Source organism: Mustela erminea, chromosome 4 (genome assembly GCF_009829155.1).
Source record: "Mustela erminea isolate mMusErm1 chromosome 4, mMusErm1.Pri, whole genome shotgun sequence".
NCBI lineage: Eukaryota > Metazoa > Chordata > Mammalia > Carnivora > Mustelidae > Mustela > Mustela erminea.
In genome coordinates this window covers 99538857-99559467 of record NC_045617.1, presented here as the reverse complement: position 1 = coordinate 99559467, position 20611 = coordinate 99538857, and the positions used below count along the sequence as shown (strand labels likewise).

The 20611-nt window shown below is 41.0% G+C and overlaps 1 protein-coding gene across 1 annotated transcript in view; it reads left to right on the top strand.

The window, feature by feature from the left end:
• GCLC (glutamate-cysteine ligase catalytic subunit) overlaps positions 1–20346 on the top strand; it is a 47407-nt gene extending 27061 nt beyond the window's left edge. The window contains exons 4-16 of the mRNA XM_032340271.1: positions 632–745; positions 2329–2387; positions 2497–2630; positions 6516–6590; positions 7041–7157; positions 8203–8341; positions 8766–8878; positions 9358–9450; positions 9742–9846; positions 16861–16942; positions 17028–17131; positions 17208–17328; positions 18751–20346. Coding sequence (XP_032196162.1) covers positions 632–745; positions 2329–2387; positions 2497–2630; positions 6516–6590; positions 7041–7157; positions 8203–8341; positions 8766–8878; positions 9358–9450; positions 9742–9846; positions 16861–16942; positions 17028–17131; positions 17208–17328; positions 18751–18962 — 1468 coding nt within the window. The 3' untranslated portion in view covers positions 18963–20346. The remainder of the gene's footprint in view (positions 1–631; positions 746–2328; positions 2388–2496; positions 2631–6515; positions 6591–7040; positions 7158–8202; positions 8342–8765; positions 8879–9357; positions 9451–9741; positions 9847–16860; positions 16943–17027; positions 17132–17207; positions 17329–18750) is intronic.
• The last annotated feature ends 265 nt before the right edge of the window (positions 20347–20611 follow it).

Sequence of the window (20611 nt, the reverse complement as noted above, 5' to 3'; positions counted from 1 at the left end):
TTGGAATTAAAGCTCTTGGTTAGGTCAAGTAAGAGACCTAGGTTGGGTTTCAGACATCAGGGAGATCTTGGGGGCACATGGGGACACCTGTAGAGACACTGCCTAATCCTGAGGGACTCGTGAGGTGATCTGTAGAGGCAAAAAGCAGGAGAGCCCTTTGATATTTGAACAAAGCTGAGCAGCAGGTTGGGGGCCATAGGGGTGTGCAGGGCCAAAAGACAGGTCAAAAAACAATCAGATGAAATCTGGTAAAGGAAAACCATCGGATGGCTGGGGGAACCCATAGCCTGTAACAATTGATGTGACCTGGCTGAGGGACTTCTGTGCGGTTGGCTCTTGCTATTAAATGAAGAGATGGCTAGGACGTGAAGAAGCACTCTAGAGATCCTGAGTGGATGGAGGTCTCTGATAAAGTCTCTAATAGGCTACAATCATCAAAGATGTCAGTGAGGAAGACCGAGTACAAGTGGGTGTTTGTAAAGCACGGTACTTACACAGCATGCGTGGACTAGAGCCCCTAGAGGGGGGAAGCGAGACAGGCGTGGGTGGTTCCTAACAGGTGCAGTGATGGCGGGACATTATTAACTTTTAAAACAAAATCCCATCTACTTAGTTCTTCAATTTGTTGTAGATTAGGCTGTCCTGGGTTCACGCTGCCAGAGTTCAAGCCCAATCCGGTTGAAGGAGGAGCTTCCAAGTCCCTCTTCTTTCCTGATGAAGCCATAAACAAGCACCCCCGCTTTAGGTGAGTATGGCTCTGCCTTTAAAAAGACACGGAATGGATGTCCCTCACTCTTAATCCTGCCGGCTGAGAGTAAGGTGCTCCTTCCTAGAATCCTTGTGGAGCACGGACTGAATTCAGGCTCCTTTTGTAACAAACCAGGGAAGCCAGCAGGATATGCACATATGGCTGCTTGATCTGCTTCCTAGAGCGCAGCTGACTTGCCCATCTTACAAGTTCCCTTAAAGTCACTGACTTAGATACTGTGGTCTTCAGTGTACAGATATTTTTCTGTCCTAGTTCTGTAAACACCATTTGGGGAAGTTTTAATTATTCCCACCTTTCCCCCCCACCTTTCTAAGTAGTCTCATTCCAGTCAATATACTTTCATAATAGGGCAAAATACGTACAACTCTTTACCTTCTGTGTTCTATTAACTCCAAGCTCTACTAGCTTGTATTGTAATTTCATTCCTGGGTTTAAAGTGGCTTCAGGGCACGCACCAGTCTGATCTTGCTTTGTACCTTGAGTCTCCTGTATCATCCCCAACCTAGGCTCCTGACCTGCAGGTGGGGACCGTGGGTCTTGTCAGTGTGGATTCCATTGACAGGTCTGCACACCTGTCACATGCAGATTCTTTTGGGGGAACAGATTATAGGCGGAGTTCCCAACTTCAAATGTTAGAGTGTGCCCAAAGGGAAGATAGATTCAGTTGCAAGAAAAGATAAGGTTATGCTGGATGCTACAAGGTAGATGCATCAGAGACCTTCCTCGGAGAAAGGAGAGGGTGCTTCTGCCTGAGGAGATCCCAGCAGGCGTGGGAGAGGCTGGTCTGCAAGCTGAGTCTGCATCACCGCTGTCCGCTGCGATTGTGTCAGCCTCAGATGTTATAAATTTTCTAACAGTCACATGAGAAAAATAAAAAGAAGATGGACTTAATTTTATTGTGTTGTTTAATCCAGTTTATCCAAAATTATTTCAACATGGAATCAGTATTTTTAAATTATTGATAAAGCAAAATGTCTTATTTTTGTATTTTGTAGTAAGTCTTCAAAATCTGTTGTGTATATTATTCTCACAGCATATTTTAAGTAGGACTTGCCCCATTTCAAGTGCACAGTGGCCACAATGTGCCTGGTAGCTTCTGGTTTAGATGCTGTGGGTCTAGAGAATAGGTATTAATACTGCCAGTTGGAAGGGACAGTAACAAGGTATTGGGGCTCCAGAGGTGCCTAGGGAAAGTGAGTTATTAAAGCTTGAAGTCTTAAGTGTGAACACAGGGAGGGTTAGAAGTACACGGTGAGCCCAGACCACTGGCAGACCCCGGACACTTGAATTTGATTTGAGAAGTTAGAGGACTGGGGTGTCCGGGGTGGAACAGGGAAGAGAATAGCATTCCTGATCAAGAGGTAGAGGAAGTGGTATTAATGCAAAGTCTTCTCACAGAAAATTCCCTTAGAATAGCTTGATTCACAGGGATATCCTGTAGGATTGCCTCAGACACTCGTTTGAGGGAGGATTTCTTTCTGTTTACTTGCATATGAGTGAATTCTTTTACCTGTTGGTTCTTAGGTGGCTGATTTATGATGTTTGGTTGTCTGTTTCAGTACCCTAACAAGAAATATCCGACACAGAAGAGGAGAAAAGGTTGTCATCAACGTACCAAGTAAGTCCACAGAGGGGTGGTGGGGTGGGAGGGGCAGCTGGGGAATTGCTGTTTAATCCTTGAATCTCACCCTTGTCCCATGTTTCGTTTGTTTAATTTAATCCTACAGTATTTAAGGACAAGAATACACCGTCTCCGTTTATAGAAACATTTCCTGAGGATGAGGAGGCAGCCAAGGCTTCTAAGCCTGATCATATTTACATGGATGCCATGGGATTTGGAATGGGCAATTGCTGTCTTCAGGTATTGTTTCAAATACACAGAGAGGCAGAGTGCCCTCATCCATTTCTACTTACTAACTTGTTTGCTTTATAGATATGCATGTTTTCAGTTATACTGTGATAACAGTTGAAATGAAAGCTAAGTGTGCCTTTCTGAAAACCAGTGATGTTTACTGAATTCATTGGTAGCTACCTTCTGATGGAGAAATCATGGCATCTCCAGTTTGCTACAGAGATAAATGGTTGTTACTTCCATTGTGAACTATTCCATGATCCCTGCCTCTGTTCTTTCTAGTGATGGTTGGGCCTGGAGCTTGTAACATCATTCAGATCTGTTTCTGAAAGGGAACTCTGGATGCACTCCAGTGCCCTTGTGATCCAAGGGAAGGATTGTTTGGACCGTAATTGTTCATATCCAGTCAAGGCCATCTAGTGGTAGAAAAAGAACGACTGAGCAGCCTGTGTTTACCTTGCGCCTGGCAAGGTCACATAGGAGATGGCACAGCCTTTCTCTGTATCCTAGGTTAAAGCTTCCTACAGATCTAGTCAGATGACTGGTGCCCCTGGCAGGGACTGTGCCAAAGCTCACTGAGGGCCTGCATGGGCAGGCACAGGACCCACCCGGCAGCAGTGGGTTCGGGCTGCACCTGTCCCTCATTTGGGATTTGGATAGCTCCCCTCACTTCTTTCCGTCTTGGTTTTCTCCTTGGTTCACTGGAGGGCTTATATTAAGTTCCCTTCTAGGTTTGACTCTAAGCTAATATTTACTTCACTGTTTTTTATCAATGGAAATGCTTGTTTTAACCTTCCTTCGAAGGTTCCATAAGAACAGGAGTAGGACTTGCACAAAGTATAAAGTGAAAATTGACAATTTCAAATAAAAAGGCCACTTGTTATTGTCCAAGGAGAGTGTATCCAGTTCGGATTACTTCAGAAGATTAGAAGTGGTATCTTTAGAGGCCTGAAGTGGTGTGGCCCTGATGTGAGTTCTTGGGCTTCCGGTCTGCCTGCTGTCCACCCAGAGGCCCAAAAAGTCAGCATTCCCATCATCTCAGACAGCTGCAGTGTAGACATGTGCTTTCTTGCGCATAAAGCTATGATGTGCTTATTTTTATAACTCTCTAAAATGAAAATTGAATGCCAGAGTCAGATTTCTCCATGCTGAATGTGTTTACATAACCATAATTTTTTTTTCCCAATTTCCCTGACTTACATAGGTAGTATAAAGTGTGTGGTCTTCCAAACATAGGCCAGTAAGTTTCCTTACAGAGGGTTACATTTCATAAAAAAAGACCTTTTGACTTTTTTTTACCCATGTATCTGCTCTTCTATCTTAATTATAAATGTTTTTAAAGAGAACCATTAAGCTCTAGAACTTAAAGAGCATGGCTTTAAAATTGTATCCACGCAGTTGGGATACTGATTGCCTTTTCTGGTTTAATATTAAACCAGCATGCCTTGCGGGGGACAGCACAGTCACTTCTCTCCAAAGGGATGGTCTTTCCCTTGAAACACTATTCAAATAAATGTGTTCTAACATTTTACTTTTAGATAAAATTTTCCATCCAAGTTTACACATTGTCATGGGTTTAAGGATGAAGTTTTCTTCTTGATTGCACATCCAAGACCCCACTTTGAAGACTCAACTTAAAAAATTATGAGCGTGAATCACATAAAGTGTTTGGGAAATGAGATGAATTCCACACATTGCCTCAGAAAACACCCTGCTTTGGTGTCTTCAAGTGGAAAACTAGAAACTGCTTGTTAAAGCAGAAAATGTTTGAATATTTTAAGTTTAATGGAAGACTTAACTGTACAAAACAAAAGTCACATAGCCACACTCAGATGCTTGACTCTTGGGGAGTTTTTCAAGAATCATTTAAGTTCATGCACGTTGTAATAGGTTTTTCCAGGAACCTCTAAGAAAACCGGGTGGCTTCAAGAATGGGTTCTAGGTAAATTTTAGACATTTAGGTTTCTAACATCTATTTTTCTTACTTCCTCTTTTTTGCCCTCTGTTTCCTAGTGACACTGCTTCTCCTTTTATGCGATACTTTAAAAGGACACCAGAAGCCAAAACTGTTCATACTTTAAGGACTAAAGACTTTTACTCCCCCCACCCCAAGCCATTAATCACAGTCATGTTCTGTTTGATTTGGAGATAGATACATTAGCTCTTGAGTGCTGAGGCCATTTACTGAGTATATCTAGAATAACTAAGTCACTTCACTGTTGTAACTTAACCGGAATTCCAGGTGCAGATTTTCTGAAGCATACTGATTTGCCTGTGAATTGCCTGGTATATACTAGGTCATCTAAGAGAAGCCAGTCTGTCCCAGCAGAGAAGTTTGTAAATACTTGGCTTACTGTCTCCCATTTCCTCACTTGCCATTTTATCCTTAGCCTTGCACAAGCTGATTTCTGAGTTCCCACCTCTTTGCAGAAACTTCCCTTGTTTTGGTGAAGAGTGACCTAATTGCCGACACTTCTTAATTGTTTATTTTAACCTTTGGTACTCTTACTCCTTGAGATCTAAGACACAGCTCTTCTCTGTGTTGTATTAATTTGTAATGGCTGGTTAATTGCCGGTACACGCTAATTAAAATACAGCATTGAATCATTAACAGAAATTATAGCAAGTTATCTAAACAGTTTTCTGTATTTAGTTACCACACTGACATGAATATAATTCTCCAGGTAGACGGCAAGTCTCCTAACACAAGTTCTTTGTTAAAAAAGCAAAATTGAGACCTGGCTAAAACTATGGGAAATAACAGGTTGGGCTTATAATAATAAGCATATTCACTTTGCTGCTCCTTCAAGGATTAAGCCCTTAAATTATTTCCTGCACCAACACTAAATTCAAAATACCATTATTAAATAACCACAGAGGACAGGAAAACTGTGTACCCCATTTGTAGTTAATATAGGTATGCTAACACAAGCACGATTTGTGTTCTTTGTCCCTTCTACTGCTCCCCACCCCAAGGCAGGCAGGACTTTTTTGGCTTCTTTTGGGTACTTGTTTCTAGAACATTTTGTACTAATGAACAGTAGGATTTTTTTTTTTCTCTGCCTAAGTCTGAAATGTTCTACTTATCCCTCTTCTGCAGGCTTCCTGGGTGATCTTGCCCATCGTCAGGATGTTATCTGAGCCTATTCCCTAAATACTTCTCCAACTCAGATGGGCATCAGTCCTGGAGACCTAGCCACTTAAATAAAGGGCTGCTTTATGTGCTTCTTTCCTTCATATGCCCCTTGTGTCTTGGTGCCTCTGCTCACTGGCTATTCCAGGAACATCCAAGCCAAAACCCAAGTCATTCCTTCATTCTCTATACCCTACCTCCTGCCCCGCAGCGGCTGCTGCTTGGACTCTGGTGTGCCTCCTGCATCCCTCCTGGGTCACGTCCTTGTCAGCTGCAGTATTTTAACTGCTCTCCCTTCCTCCAGTCTCACTCTGTCCCAGGCTAGTCCTTGTACTTGTCACCAGTGAGCTTGGAAATCCATCATGGGCATCTCTATTCTTTTGTGCCAAAATTTCTCTAGCCCTTGAGCTCACTTAAGTGCCTGCGATGCTGGCGAAGGAAACAAGCCAGCAGAAGAGGGGATGCCTTTCAAAACTTGACATTTACCTAGTGTCTTCCTTTCCGCTCCTGCCATTTTAATCTTCTTTAACTTATGAAATGGTTGTTTGTATTAGTTGGGAACGTGATCAAATACCCTTGTTGGGCAAAGTTCATCCAAGGCAAGATGTGAACAAAATTGCTGTGTTAATAAGTGTTGTTAGCCGTGGAGTGACCACTGCACACCGTGCCCACTGTCTTCCCCGGCCATCCCCCTTCTCAGACTCAACTCCTCAGGGAAGATGTTGATTTTTCGTTGTTAATAACTTGTAATTCTTAAACAGGTAACGTTCCAAGCCTGCAGCATATCGGAGGCCAGATACCTTTATGATCAGTTGGCCACTATCTGTCCAATTGTTGTAAGTAGAAACGACATCTTATTTAAAGACTTCCTTGTAGAGAGAGTGATTGTGCAACATTCGTTTACTCTGCCATTTAAGTCCAGTTCAGACTTTATTCAGAAATGGACATAAATAGTATGCATTTAGAGCTAATGGACTAAGACTCTCAGCTGTAGAAGTTTACTATTGCTGGCAAGACACCTGTGTTAGTGTCAAGTTTGAGTGTAGCCATTTCCCCTCTCCCATCCTTCACATTAGTGTGACAGAGGGGGTGATTTAAATTAATCCCATCCAAAGATTTGAGTCCCTTCTGATGTCTTTCGCTATGAAAATGCAGGCACAAAGGAGTAGAACTCCATAGGGCTCACCTCAACGGATTCCTCTAGACTGGAGATAACTGCGTGGTGCTTTTCTCAGCATGTAAGTGACACTTCGAACCTGCAGGTGCTGACTCTTGTTTGTTTTTAGATGGCTTTGAGTGCGGCATCTCCTTTTTACCGAGGCTTTGTGTCAGACATCGATTGTCGCTGGGGAGTGATTTCTGCATCTGTGGATGACAGAACTCGGGAGGAGAGAGGACTGGAGGTGGGAGTGATTTTCCTTAATAGTCTTTTTTAAAAGTCAAGCAGGTAAAATGGGGTTATTGTCACTACTTACAATGTTGAAGTCTCCCTTAAATTGTTATCTTGAATGGGCTAGTCACATGTGGGAAGAAATTCACAGGTTTGAACTTGATTTGAGGTCATAGTGTTTGTTTTGGGGTGAGTATATGGGAAACATGATTTGGTTGGACAAGAAAATTTCATCACTTGCTGAAATCTGTATTTGTTTCATTTTCTTCTGAAACTTAGTGATGCTTTTTTTCCCTACATTTTCAAACTAAGTGCTGATGGGCTCTTGTTACCAAAAGGCTTTTTGGCACTACATGAGTGCTTTGTATATGAGCTTTCTGCTGTGGAATCTGTGGTCGAAGATTATTTTGCCCCATGTAAAGGGTTAGGTATGCCTAATAAGGGGAAGTTAGTGCCTCTTGTTTGCATCTTGAATTGTGACCGTGCACTTCTCCAACCTGGAGTGTGCATCAAGACTACCTATGGAGATCTTTATAATAGACACCCAGGCTCATTTGGATCTAATAAACAAGGATCTCCAGAACTGGGACCTGAACAGGGGTTTTAAATGAGCCCTTTCAAGTGCCTCTGACGTTCCCAGCCAGGCCTGCACTGCTTCTCAGGTCTTGGTGTGAGTGCTCAGGAACTGCTGAACATGTTGCCTGAGCAGAAGAAAACTGTAAAGGAGAAATGGTTTTAATAACTTTTGTGCTAATAGCTTCGCTTTCAACCTTAGCATATATTTTGCTAGCTTAGTAAGAATGAAGGCAATCTACTTTTAAAAAAAAAAAAAAGTATACTTAAATCCTATCAGAGAACAGCTACTTCAGTTACTTCCACATTTCATAATTTTCCCTAATAATTTCTTAGGATTAATTTCTTTGCAGGATCTTAAGGTTGGATGGTTATATATAATTATTACATATAAACATAAAAGCATTTAAATAGAACTATTTGGGGCATTAATTTATTTCCAGAGTATTTTATGTGGCATTCATTCATATTTTTTTCAATTTTAGCCACTGAAGAACAATAACTATAGGATCAGTAAGTCCCGATATGATTCGATAGACAGCTACTTATCTGAGTGCGGGGAGAAATACAATGACATTGACTTGACAATAGACAAAGAAATCTATGAGCAGCTGCTGCAGGAAGGTGAGCAGCCCCTCCTTTTCTCTGGATTGGATTGTACACCTTTAGTTCTTCAAAGCTATTGAGAACTTTTTGCTGATTTCTGGTCTGGTTTCTATTTTTATTGTGAAGTCTCGTAACTTTTCTTATGAGACTGCTTGTTCCTGAAGTTTCAAGTTCCAAATACTTGTGAGATCTTCTTGACTTACTTGGGAAGTCTGTATCTAAGTCCACACCAGTGCCCCCCCAGCAGATAAACCTGTGACACTTCCTCAGGGGCTGTAGGATAAAACCCTGGGTGACATGTGGATACTGAACAAACCAGCCATTTCCTAAGCTTCTAGATGCCCTGTCTTCAAACTTGCTGAACTGTTCTGTCTTCTTACTGGATGTAGACACAGTGGAGCCTGAGGCTTTGACGGGAGTCTGGTGTGACCTCTCTTGACAGGCATTGATCATCTCCTGGCCCAGCATGTCGCTCATCTCTTCATTAGAGACCCACTGACTCTGTTCGAAGAGAAAATACACTTGGATGATGCCAATGAATCTGACCATTTTGAGGTATCTCCTCTTTTAAATGCATTTCACTTCACTAACCAAGATGGAGGCCGTTTTCTGTACCTGCGAGTGGTTAGTAGTAGGAGAAATCTCTGATGCCTTTCATTGTCTAGTGCAGTAAAGAATTAAGAAATTTTAGAGTGGTTTAAAGTACCCTTATTTTATGATTCTGACTAGGTGTATCTCTGGTTCTGCATTTTTTCACTATTTTCTCTTGCTTGCAGAAAGGTGAAAAATTCACATATGCTGCAATAAAAAAAGTAGGATCAGAGATTTCTCTGCTACCAACATATCACCCAACTTTTGTTAAACACTTTTCCTAGCAAGTCACACACCAAGGAAATCATAAATTGTACCTTTTTGTATTTTTAATTAAAGAGTATCTGGGATCAACAGTGCATAATCTTCCCTTTTTAAACATCATGCCATCTTAATATTTTCCTGGACATGTGGAAAATTGGTTTTCTGCTTTTTTATTATAGAATATTCAGTCTACAAATTGGCAGACCATGAGATTTAAGCCCCCTCCTCCAAACTCAGATATTGGATGGAGAGTAGAATTCCGACCCATGGAGGTAAGATGTGTGTCAGCAAAAAGTGATTCAGTGACGCCCATCCTCTGCCCCTTACCCTTCTAATGCTCTTCTCAGAGGCTCTTCAGATACAAATCATATGTGTGCATGATAAAAGCAGGTCCAAAAGCTAAGGATTGATTTCTGAGACTAGACTGTGGAGAGAGGACTTCCCAGGCCTTCTTGGTAAAGTAGGAGCTGGCTTGGGAATGACATGATCTGAGGAGGGTCCTGTCAGGGAAGCGCTTGTTTGTGTGGTTGGTCTATAACTTCTCTGGGCTCTTGCTTGTCCAGGTTCAGTTAACAGACTTTGAGAACTCTGCATATGTGGTGTTTGTGGTGCTGCTTACCAGAGTGATCCTTTCATACAAACTGGATTTTCTCATTCCACTATCAAAGGTAAGAATGTTTTTCAGTATAGCAATGGGTTTGGGTATCTGTAGATTATCTGTTGCTTATTTATGTGTAATATTTATTTTAGATCTGACCTGATGGAGAATTTTCACCATTTAGAATAAAATGCTTCTTCTCCACCCTGTTCTTTTTCCTCTTAAGCCAAAGCTTATGCTGTAGATTTTAGTACTGCATTAGTAGAGATTCCTGGAAAACGAAGTGCTAACAGTAGCTTCTTAGCCTGTTTGAAAGAGTTTTAGGGTTGCTTTTGAATAACTACTTTATTTATAGAGGCTTTCAATTCAGGTTGATGGCTGGAGGGAATCCACATCCTCCCCCAAATGCCATTTTGGTGACCGTATTAAAAGAAAAGAGGAGAGGAGCAAATGTAACTGCGGGGGATGTGGGAACGGTCACCTTAGTGGAGCCGAACTGGAGATGTTTCTGGAGAAGGTAGATTGGACTTTCAGAAAAACAACTAATAGTTCATCTGCTCCAGCCCAGTAGCAACCAGAAAAGGAACTCTCTGGAAGCAGTTTCCCAGAGGAGCCCTGGAATAATTGCAGACTGTGAGGCAGCAACTAACTAACCTGGAGATCTTCGGTTCCGGGCCCAGTGGGTCTCTGGGCACGGCAAGTGGCTGGAAAAGGTTGTTGGGCTGAGTGAGGGGTCTGCTGAGGATTTAGTGTCAAAGAAGGGAGAAGTAGAGCAGCCCTGACAGAGCAAGCACAGAAGGAAGAAAAGAAATGCCTAGCTCAGCATCCACCCTTCCTCACTCCCTACTATCTCCCTGAGGGGGATCTCCAGCCTGTACCTGTCCTACCCGCACACCCTGAGGGAAGTCTGGCTGTGAGCCTGTCTCTGCCTGCTCTTAACACCCCGGCCAAAAGTAACCCATAGGATTCTGTGGACCATTTACCCAGATGGGTATACCTGCTAGTGGGATCAGGCCCTGTAAGGAAGAGTCCCGGGAAGTTCCCCATCTATGCCTTTGTTAACAGATTTGAATAGATGTCTGAAAGCCAGCAGAAAGTGGATAACTTTTAATAGCCTTCAGGGAAGGGCCTAGCTGGGCTTACAGAATGCATTCCCCTCGGTGAAATATAGTTAATTCAAGCAACTGGAAAGAACTCCTAAAGAATTTCTAATTAGTGCCCTTGGAAAATATTCTATGGAAAGATCACAAAATAAACAAGCACTAGAGCATTTGGAGAAGACTTCTTAGGAAAAGCTACACTTTTTTTTTTTTTTTTTAAGATTTTATTTATTTGACAGAGATCACAAGTAGGCAGAGAGGCAGGTGAAGGGTGGGGGGAGAAGCAGGCTCCCTGCTGAGCAGAGAGCCCGATGCGGGGCTCGATCCCAGGACCCTGGGATCATGACCGGAGCGGAAGGCAGAGGCTTTAACCCACTGAGCCACCCAGGCGCCCCAAAGCTACACTTTTAAAACTATTTTTACCAGTAGAGTTGATGTTATTATTAAAGATCCAAGTTAATAATTTAGAGACCAAATTGAGATTTATCTCAGCAGGATGAGAAGGAAATGGGCAATCATGGAAAAACTGAAACAGAGAATTCCTCTGGAAAATTTGATGTTTATAATCAAAAGAGAATGGTCTATATAAAAAATGAGATCTAGTAATCTGAGAAATAGAATTTTTCCAGAGTGAGAGTCCATCAAGGATGAGAGAGAAATACTGAAAGAACCCAGATCTAGGAATTTCTGAATCCTAAAGAGAAAAATCAACCATTTGAATGGGAGAGAAAATTCAGATAGCTCCAAGAGGAAAAAAAATGAATTCTCCTCTCCAACATTAAATACTATGAGCTGGAGAAAAGTCTACAGAATCCTGAGGGGTAAAGAAAACAGAATTTCTTCCCAAACTTGAAATTCCAGGTGATCCTATCAAAATGTAATAGATTATGTCAGAACTCTTACCTACTAGGGGGATAGTTGAAGGATATTTATGGTACAGTATAGAAATAAGAGATTTTGCTTCTAACCTGCTAGGTTAAAGGAGTGGGAAAAGAACAAAGAGAGCCTTTCCAGTGCCACAAAAGGTCGGGGTAGGGCAAGGGAGTGGTATGATGATATAGCCCAGAGAACGTAAAATGGTGAAAATAAGATGAAAACAAATTTGAACAGACTAAACTATCCTGTTAAAAAGCTGAAACAGGGGGCACCTGGGTGGCTCAGTGGGTTAAAGCCTCTGCCTTCGGCTCAGGTCATGATCCCGGGGTCCTGGGATTGAGCCCCGCATCGGGCTCTCTGCTCAGCAGGGAGCCTGCTTCCTTTCCTCTCTCTCTCTCTCCCTGCCTCTCTGCCTACCTGTGATTTCTGTCTGTCAAAATAAATAAAATCTTTAAAAAAAAAAAAAAAAAAAAAGCTAAAACAGATGATCTAGAAGAGCAACATAATGGTGTAGAAGTTTGCTTCCCTAAAACAAGGACAACTATGGAAAAACAACTGGATAATGACCTTTTGAAGAGATAGCAGAAATGACCAACTGGTAACAGAAGTGTGAGAATAAAATATTAAACAGAGAAAGCAGTTTTCTGTATTCTTCCAGGGTAGTAGACCTGTGATTTTTGTTTTGTACCTTAAAGCGTAGCAGACCTTTCTCAGAAGCAGGAGCAAATTAAAGGCACTCTAGTGTGGTGGCTCTGACGGGGCTGCATGGTGAGCAGTAAATTCATAAATCACCTGCATTCCCCACAGGCTTTTTAACCTGAACAAGGTTTTTAGCATCCCAGTGCCTTGGTTTGCATGTGTAGAATTGGGGATAATTGAGCTATTGCAAGAACATGGGGGATTCATGGAGGTAAGTCACTTAAGAGTGCCTTGCCTGTACTCAGTAGCTAACAGGCCATATAACCAAAGGAGGAGAAAGGCTGTTGGGGAATTAAAAGGCACAGTTTATTAGCTGGGTTATATGGTTCTTATCACAAGTCTCCTACCACAGCACATGTTTTTCCAAGTGCCCTGAGGAAGATTTTACAAAAATTAAGGAAAATCTTCCTCACAAGAGTAAACACCATTCAAGATGCATTCTCACTAAAATTCAACAAAAAGATGTTAAAGAGAAATTTAACTTAAGTTGGAAGTTTAAAATTGCTTTCTTCATAGGTTTTAAGTGAACTCAAAACTGGTATGCTGGTAAAGCTAGTCTCTAAAGGGAAAACCATAGCTTTAAGTACTTCAGAGATTTAAAGTAAACCTTAGCTAGCAGTCAAACTGAGAATCTGAAATGCAGTAGTAAAGTATATTTCTAAAGAGAAACTTATACAAGCAAAAGTTAAAACAATGATCTTTATAAACTTTTGTCAAGAGTAAGAAAAAAATATTAGAAATGAAAACCTGTCCATAACCATGATGGAATTTTAGGCTGTTATTTGGATATGTTCCTAGAAGTGTCTAGATTATTCAGGAGGTCATGTGTCTTTAAAAAAACAAAACAAAACAAAAAAAAAACCATAACAATAGAATTTAAGTATGGGAGACAGGCTCAGTAATCAAAGACTTGGCACCATCCATCCTAGTTCAACATGACCCTTTATCTTATAGGGGTTAAGATTCTCCTAAGATTTCATTATGGGAAATAAAAGACTAAAAAGTGTAAAAGGTCTCTTTAAGGGTCTTAAAAAGTCACTGGAAAATTATAGAAATTACAATCAAGAGGAGTTTTTTATGCATGGAGACAAATGAAAATAAACACACAATGCTCCAAATTGGGAGAGTAAAAAAATAATTTAGAGAGGGAAATTTGCAGTGATACAAACCTATGACAAGAAATAAAAATTCCAATGAGCCTTATGCCTAAAGGGACTAGAGAAAGGAGAACAAACCCCAAAGTAAGTAGGAGGAAGGTAATTCAGCTCAGAACAGAAATAAGTGAAATAGACAGTAAAAAAATTCAGAAAGATCAATGAAACTGAAATATCTTTAGATTTCTCAAATAAAAATGGACACAGGTAAAATCAGAAATGATAGGGAAGTGTAATAGTTGACACCACAGAAAAAGGATTATGAGACTACTAAAGTTATATGCCAACAAATTGGACAAACAAGAAATGGATAAATTCCTAGAAATAGAATCTTCCAAAACTGAATCCAGAAGAAATAGAAAATCTGGTGGAGGACACCAAATACTAGTAATGAAGAGGAATTGATGATTCAAAAACTCAAAAGTCCAGACCAGATGGATTTACAGGTGAATTCTACCAAACATTTAAAGAAGAGTTAATATCGATTTCCCTTATACCTTTGCAAAAAAAAAGGAGCTTTCAAATCCATTCTGAGGCCAGCATTACCTATTACCAAAACCAGATGAAGACCGTATAAGTGAATATCTTTCATGAACATGGATGCAAAATCCTTAACAAAATATTAGCAAATCATATTCAGCAACATGTTAAAAGGATCATTCCCCATGGTCAAGTGAGATTTATTCTGGGGATGTCAGGATGGTTCAGTATTTGTAAGTCTCAGTCAGTGTGCTACACCAGATTAACAGAGTGAAGGATAAAAATCATTTGAGTGGATGCACACACACACAAAAAAGCATTGGCAAAATTCAACATCCGTTCAGGATTACTCCCACCGCAGTGGGTTTAGAGGGAACATACTTCAACTTAATAAAGGTCATATATGAAAAACCCACAGCTAACATCATACTCAATGGTGAAAAACAAAGCTTTTCCTCTAAGATCAGGAACAATACAAGGATATTTACTCTTACCAGGTTTGTTCAACATGGTTCTGAAAGTCATCTTAGTCGCAGCAATCAGACAAGAAAAAGAAATAAAAAGCATCCAAATTGGTAAGGAATAAGTAAAACTCATTATTTGCAGATGACATATGATATAGAAAATTCTAAAAACTACACCAAAAAAAACCCCAAAACTATTCGAAGTAATAAATGAATTCAGTAAAGCTGCAGGATATAAAATTGACAGTACTCTGTTGCATTTACATATATATAGTAAAGCAGAAAGAAAACAATTTTATATACAATTAAGCCAAAAGGAATAAAATACCTAGGAATAAACTTAACCAAGCAGTAAAAACCTCTACTCTGAAAACTATAAAACATGCATGGAAGAAATTGAAAATGACTAACAAATGGAAAGATCTACCATGCTTATGGATTGGAAGAATACTGTTAAAATGTCCCCACTACTCAAAGCAACCTGCAGATTCAGCACAATGCCTATCAAAATACCAATAGTATTTTTCATATAACTAGAACAATCCTAAAATTTGTTGGGAACAGCAACCACCACTTCCCCCAAGTAGCCAAAGAAATCTTGAGAAAGAACAAAGCTGGAGGTATTACAATCCCAGATTTCAAGATCTAGTACAAAGCTATTGTAATTAAAACAGTAAGGTACTGACCCAGAAATAGACACATAGGTCTATATGAAACAGAATAGCCCAAATATAAACCTACTCTTAATGTGGTCAGCTTGGGACAAAGGAGGCAAGAATATACAATGGGGAAAAGTCTTTTCAATAAATGGTGCTGGGAAAACTGGACAGCTACATGCAAAAAAATGAGACTGGTAATTTAGTAATTCTACTACTGGATAATTACCCAGAGAAAATGAAAACATTAATTCAAAAAGATCTACACCTTTGTTATATTTATTGCAGCATTATTTACAATAGCCAAGACATAGGAAGCAATCCAATAGTCCCATCAATACATGAGAAAAATAGATGTGGTTCTATATATAATGGAATAGTACTCAGCCATAAAAAAGAATGAGATCTTGCTATTTGTGACAGTATGGATGGACCTAAAGAGTATTATTCAAAGTCTGAGAAAGACAAATTCTTTGTGATTCCTTCTATGTAGAATCTATAAAAATCAAAATAAAAAACAGAATTAGACCCTTAAATACAGAGAACAAACTGATGGTTACAGGGAATGGGGGGATGGGGAAGTGAGCAAAACAGGGAAGGGCAACAGATTGTATAGGCTTCCAGGTATCAATGACTAAGTCCTAGGGAGGAAAAAGAAAGCATAAAGGGAATATAGTCAGTGGTACTGCAGTAGGGCTGTATGGTGACAGATGGGGGCTACATTTGTTGCAAGCACAGCATAATGGATACAGTTGTTGAATCACTGTTTTGTACATGGGAAACTAACATAACATTGTGTGTCAACAAAGCTTCGATATAAAGTAAAGATACAGATAGCTAGGACCCACCCTCACAGGCTCTGATTTAACTGGTCTGATGTGTGGCCTGGGCATACCACATGATCCAGCAGTCTTACTGCTGAGTATGTATTTTTTCCTTTTCTTTTTTAAGTAGGCTCCTTGGCCTCCATAGAGCCCAGTGTGGGGCTTGAACTCCTCACAACCTTGAGATCAAGAGCTGAGCCAAGATCCAGAGTCAGATGCTTAACCATCTGAGCCACCCAGGTGCTCCTGGGTATATATTTTTTAAACAGGTTTTTTGGGCTCATGTATAGTTGATGTGCTTGAACTACCTGATGGACCCTCTGTTCTTGGAGAGCTAAGCTCATTCCGTATCTGACAACCTGTCGACTCTTCTCTGTTCACCACAGTGAGGCAGCAAATCCCCAGTGGCAGGGAGGGCACAGCCCTGAAGCAGAAGTTTTCTCTGGGTTCTCTGCTTTTGGTCACCCTGGCATCTTGGATGAGTCCCTGTGCTGTGTGGGGAGAACCGACCCCTTGCCCTCCACGGATTTCTTAGTAGGCTCAGTCACAAAGGTGCTTTGGCGTGCCGGCAGCCTGTACGAATAAAAGTTTTTGTTGTTTTTCTTATAGTAAACTTAGAATCCCCCTGTTATTAAAAAGCACATGCTGACCTATTGTTGGAGGACATGGGCCCCACATAAGTCAAAAGTCTGTTCTTCCAACAGAAAGCGTTGAAGGGGAAAGTAGAATTCTTATGGGGGGAGTCTTAATTGCAGAAGCAAGGGAGGTACCCCAACTTCTATGGTAGATCGAGAATGTTCTGACATAGCCATGATTATTTTTCTCCCTTAGGTTGACGAAAACATGAAAGTTGCACAGAAACGAGACGCTGTCTTGCGGGGAATGTTTTATTTCAGGAAAGATATTTGCAAAGGTATTACATTCTCTTAGATTCCTAGGGGTCACTTACTTGAGGCTCCAGCAGGCTGCTCAAGCACCTGTGTCCTGTCCTCCGGCAGGTGGCAACACCGTGGTGGACGGCTACGGCAAGGCCCAGCACAGCACGGAGCAGGCGCTTGAGGAGTACGCCCTGATGAGCATAGACACCATCATCAATGGGAAGGTAGGGGCCCTGCTCTGCTCAGCTCGCCGCCTGTGCCCGTGGCCGGAGCACTAATGATGCGTCCTGCTTCTCACAGGAAGGTGTGTTTCCCGGGCTGATCCCGATTCTGAACTCTTACCTTGAAAACATGGAAGTGGATGTGGACACCAGATGCAGTATTCTGAACTACCTAAAGCTAATTAAGAAGAGAGCATCTGGTATGGCATCCTTTGCTTCTCTTTCTTGTTTTAAGTCTTAACATAGGCAGAACCTTACAGTCTTACAATCTTAGTTTCTTGAGTAGTCTACTCGAGTACACTGTTTTATCAGTGCATTCTTTCTCACATTTGATGTCTCTGCAGTACGATATACCTTATAATCATTGACTGATTAGTGGTTCTTTTTCTCTTACTGGTTCATAAAGCAGTGATGCATCTTTAAGTAGCATCTTAGGGGTGCCTGGGTGGCTCAATGGGTTGAAACCTCTGCCTTCAGCTCGGGCCATGATCTTCGGGTGCTGGGATCGAGCCCCGCCTTGGGCTCTCTGCTCAGCGGGGAGCTGCCTCTCTGCCTACTTGTGATCTATCAAATAAATTTTTAAAAGTCTTTTTAAAAAAAATAGCATCTTAGACAATGAACTACACTGCCTGTTAGTCATTTAGGGGCAGCTGTGTTTGTGGTACATTATCACAGGCTCTTTCTTTAGGTCTAAGTAACTCTAGGTTCCACGAGCAACGGCTAGGACTTTTGGTTCTTCAGCCTGCTTCCATCCAATAAGCACCCCAGAATCCCTCTTTTTTGGTTCGTTTTGAGATCACATGATGGTGCCTAGCCAAGGCTTGGCACAAGGGAGTGGTCAGCTGTAAGAGTAATGGCATCAGTGTTTCCCTTGAGGTTTTCATGAACCTTCTGCAGTCACAAAAGAACACCTCCAAACGGTGTGTCTGCCGGTTCCTCCTTTCCTTCACTCTACTTACTATTCCTTGTTTTCTCCACCTCTTTGATGGAAGATGGTTCTGGGAACTTTAGACCCTATAGTTCTGGACTCAGGTGCAGTTCTTCAGCCAAATGGGAGGACCCAGGCTCTAGTATGCAAGTTAGCTCCCAGTGTTGAATTTCTTCCCCGTTTTGTTGAAGGATAACTGACCCACATCACAGTACAAGTGTAAGGCCTACAGCGTGGTGGGTTTTTTTGATTTACATATAATGTGAAGCGATGACCACAGTCGGCTCAGTTAAGATCCTCTTGTTATATAGACAGAAGAGAAAAACTTCTCCTTGTGGGGCCTACTCTCTGGCCAACTTCGTGTAACACTTCAGTGTTAGCTGTAGTCCTTGCATACATGACCTCTTCAGTGGCTCCCCATATCTGAAGAGCCCACAGCGTCCCTGTGTGGGTAACATCAAACCTTGGATGTGAAGTTCTAGTTGCCTGCCTGCAACCTAAACTTCTTCCCCAGGAGGAATTCTTCCGACACCCTGGAAAACATTTTCCCCAGCCTCTGCTATGTGGGTATACCAGGAGACCCTACTGATTTTTCTTCAGGATTGTATTTGTGCTGGTCACTAAATGTCACCTTACTTTAAAACAAAACAAACTTCTGTGAACTTATGTTGTCTTAATTCTCCCCCAACCCCAGGAGAACTAATGACAGTTGCCAGGTGGATGAGAGAGTTTATTGCAAACCATCCTGACTACAAGCAAGACAGTGTCATAACTGACGAAATGAACTACAGCCTTATTTTAAAGTGTAACCAGATTGCAAATGAATTATGTGAATGCCCAGAGTTACTTGGACCAGCATTTAGGAAAGTAAAATATAGTGGAAGTAAAACTGACTCTTCCACCTAGACCTTCTGCAGAGGGAGAAAAACATTACTATTTTACTGAAGAACTAACGGCAGTACTCCTCAGCCCCTTTGTGTGGGATGAAGACCAAATTCTAGAATGGCACTGTCTGGGGCCAGTCGGCCAGAGATGGATTTAGAGGCTTTCCTTCGGTAGTAAATCTAGAGTTTATACAGTGTACATGTACATAGTAAAGTATTTTTATGATTAACAATGTATTTTAATAACATTGTAAAGTTATTGTGAACTGGCTTGTACATTTTTCAGTTCTTGCTCTGGAAGACCTACTGTCCAAGCACTTTTGTAGATGTAATGTACTCACTGTACTCTACCTGCATTCCAGAGCTCAAGATGTTTACTGTAAATTCTGGGTTTTTTTTAAGACTTTACCTGGGACCTGATTCACTGAAATGTATCCCTTTACTTTAAAGAAGCTGGTCATGTCAATTTTCTTCGAGTCCTTCTCAATGTTGTGTACTCTAAAATCACTATTGAATCCATTGAAATGCTTCAAGGGTAACCTTGGGTTTCTGGCATCTTGTCTCTGTTTCTTTTGTAATTGGAATAGCTAACAGCTTGGTCATCCTGCCTCAAGTTTTCCCCTCTAAATAAAATGCATTGAACTGTAAGCTGTTATTAAAGGTATTTCTTTGTTTAAATTTGCTGATTTAGGCATTAAGTTTAAAGAGAAGGCTGTAGGAAGAAAGACTATTACTTTGAGTTCACCTGTAGTGATTAGTGGGGTGATTTGTATAAACCAAAGTAATGGCAGAAATAGCACCAGCCCTTCTCCTGTGGCCCCTGTTCGTTCTGATCGCTGCTATATATATACTTTTCAAATCAAATGCAGTTGCTTAAGTCTTTGTTTTGTTATTTTCTCTCGTTTCCTGTAAACATACTGACATTCTCCTAAAGACCATTCTAGATTTTACCTGGGGAGTATTCCATATAATGCTTACCTTCTGTGTGAAAACCATGAATGAATCATGATGTGCACTAAGTTCTGTGAATCAGGACCCTACATGTTTAATTGTAAATTAAGTTTACATAATTGTTAGTGCTTTCTGTTAAAGGGTTTTTTTTCCCCAATTAGTTAGGTCCTAACTGCTTCTGAAATAACTATGTATAGTAGATTATGCAAACTTTTACAGGCATAAATATTTAAACTGTAATGCTAATTTTAACAAACTGCGATAAAGCTGCTTCAGCTAAGCCTGTTTGTGTATAAATACTAGGCTTTGTGCGATGTTTCATACATGTATTTTGGAAGATTAAAGAATGCCTGTTTTTCATTTGCAGTTTGCTTGTGTAAATCAAGTTGTAAAAAGGCAGATGAACTAAAATGTTTGTGGTATGAGGAAATAAAAGAATGGAATTAGCATTCTGACAGCTCTTGGATGTGTGAGTTCCACAGCTAAATGGAGGGTGAAGGGGATTGTTGTAGTTAGCCCAGATCCTCCTTGATATTTTTTTTGAGAGCACAAGGAGGGGGAAGTGGGAAAGGGAGAAGCAGGCTCCCCGCTGAGCAGGGAGCCGACACAGGACTCAATCCCAGGACCCTGGGATCATGAGCCAAGCAGATGGCCTAACCCACTAAGCCACCCGGGCACCCCCAATAACATTATTTCTTCATTGCAATCCTCAGATATTTT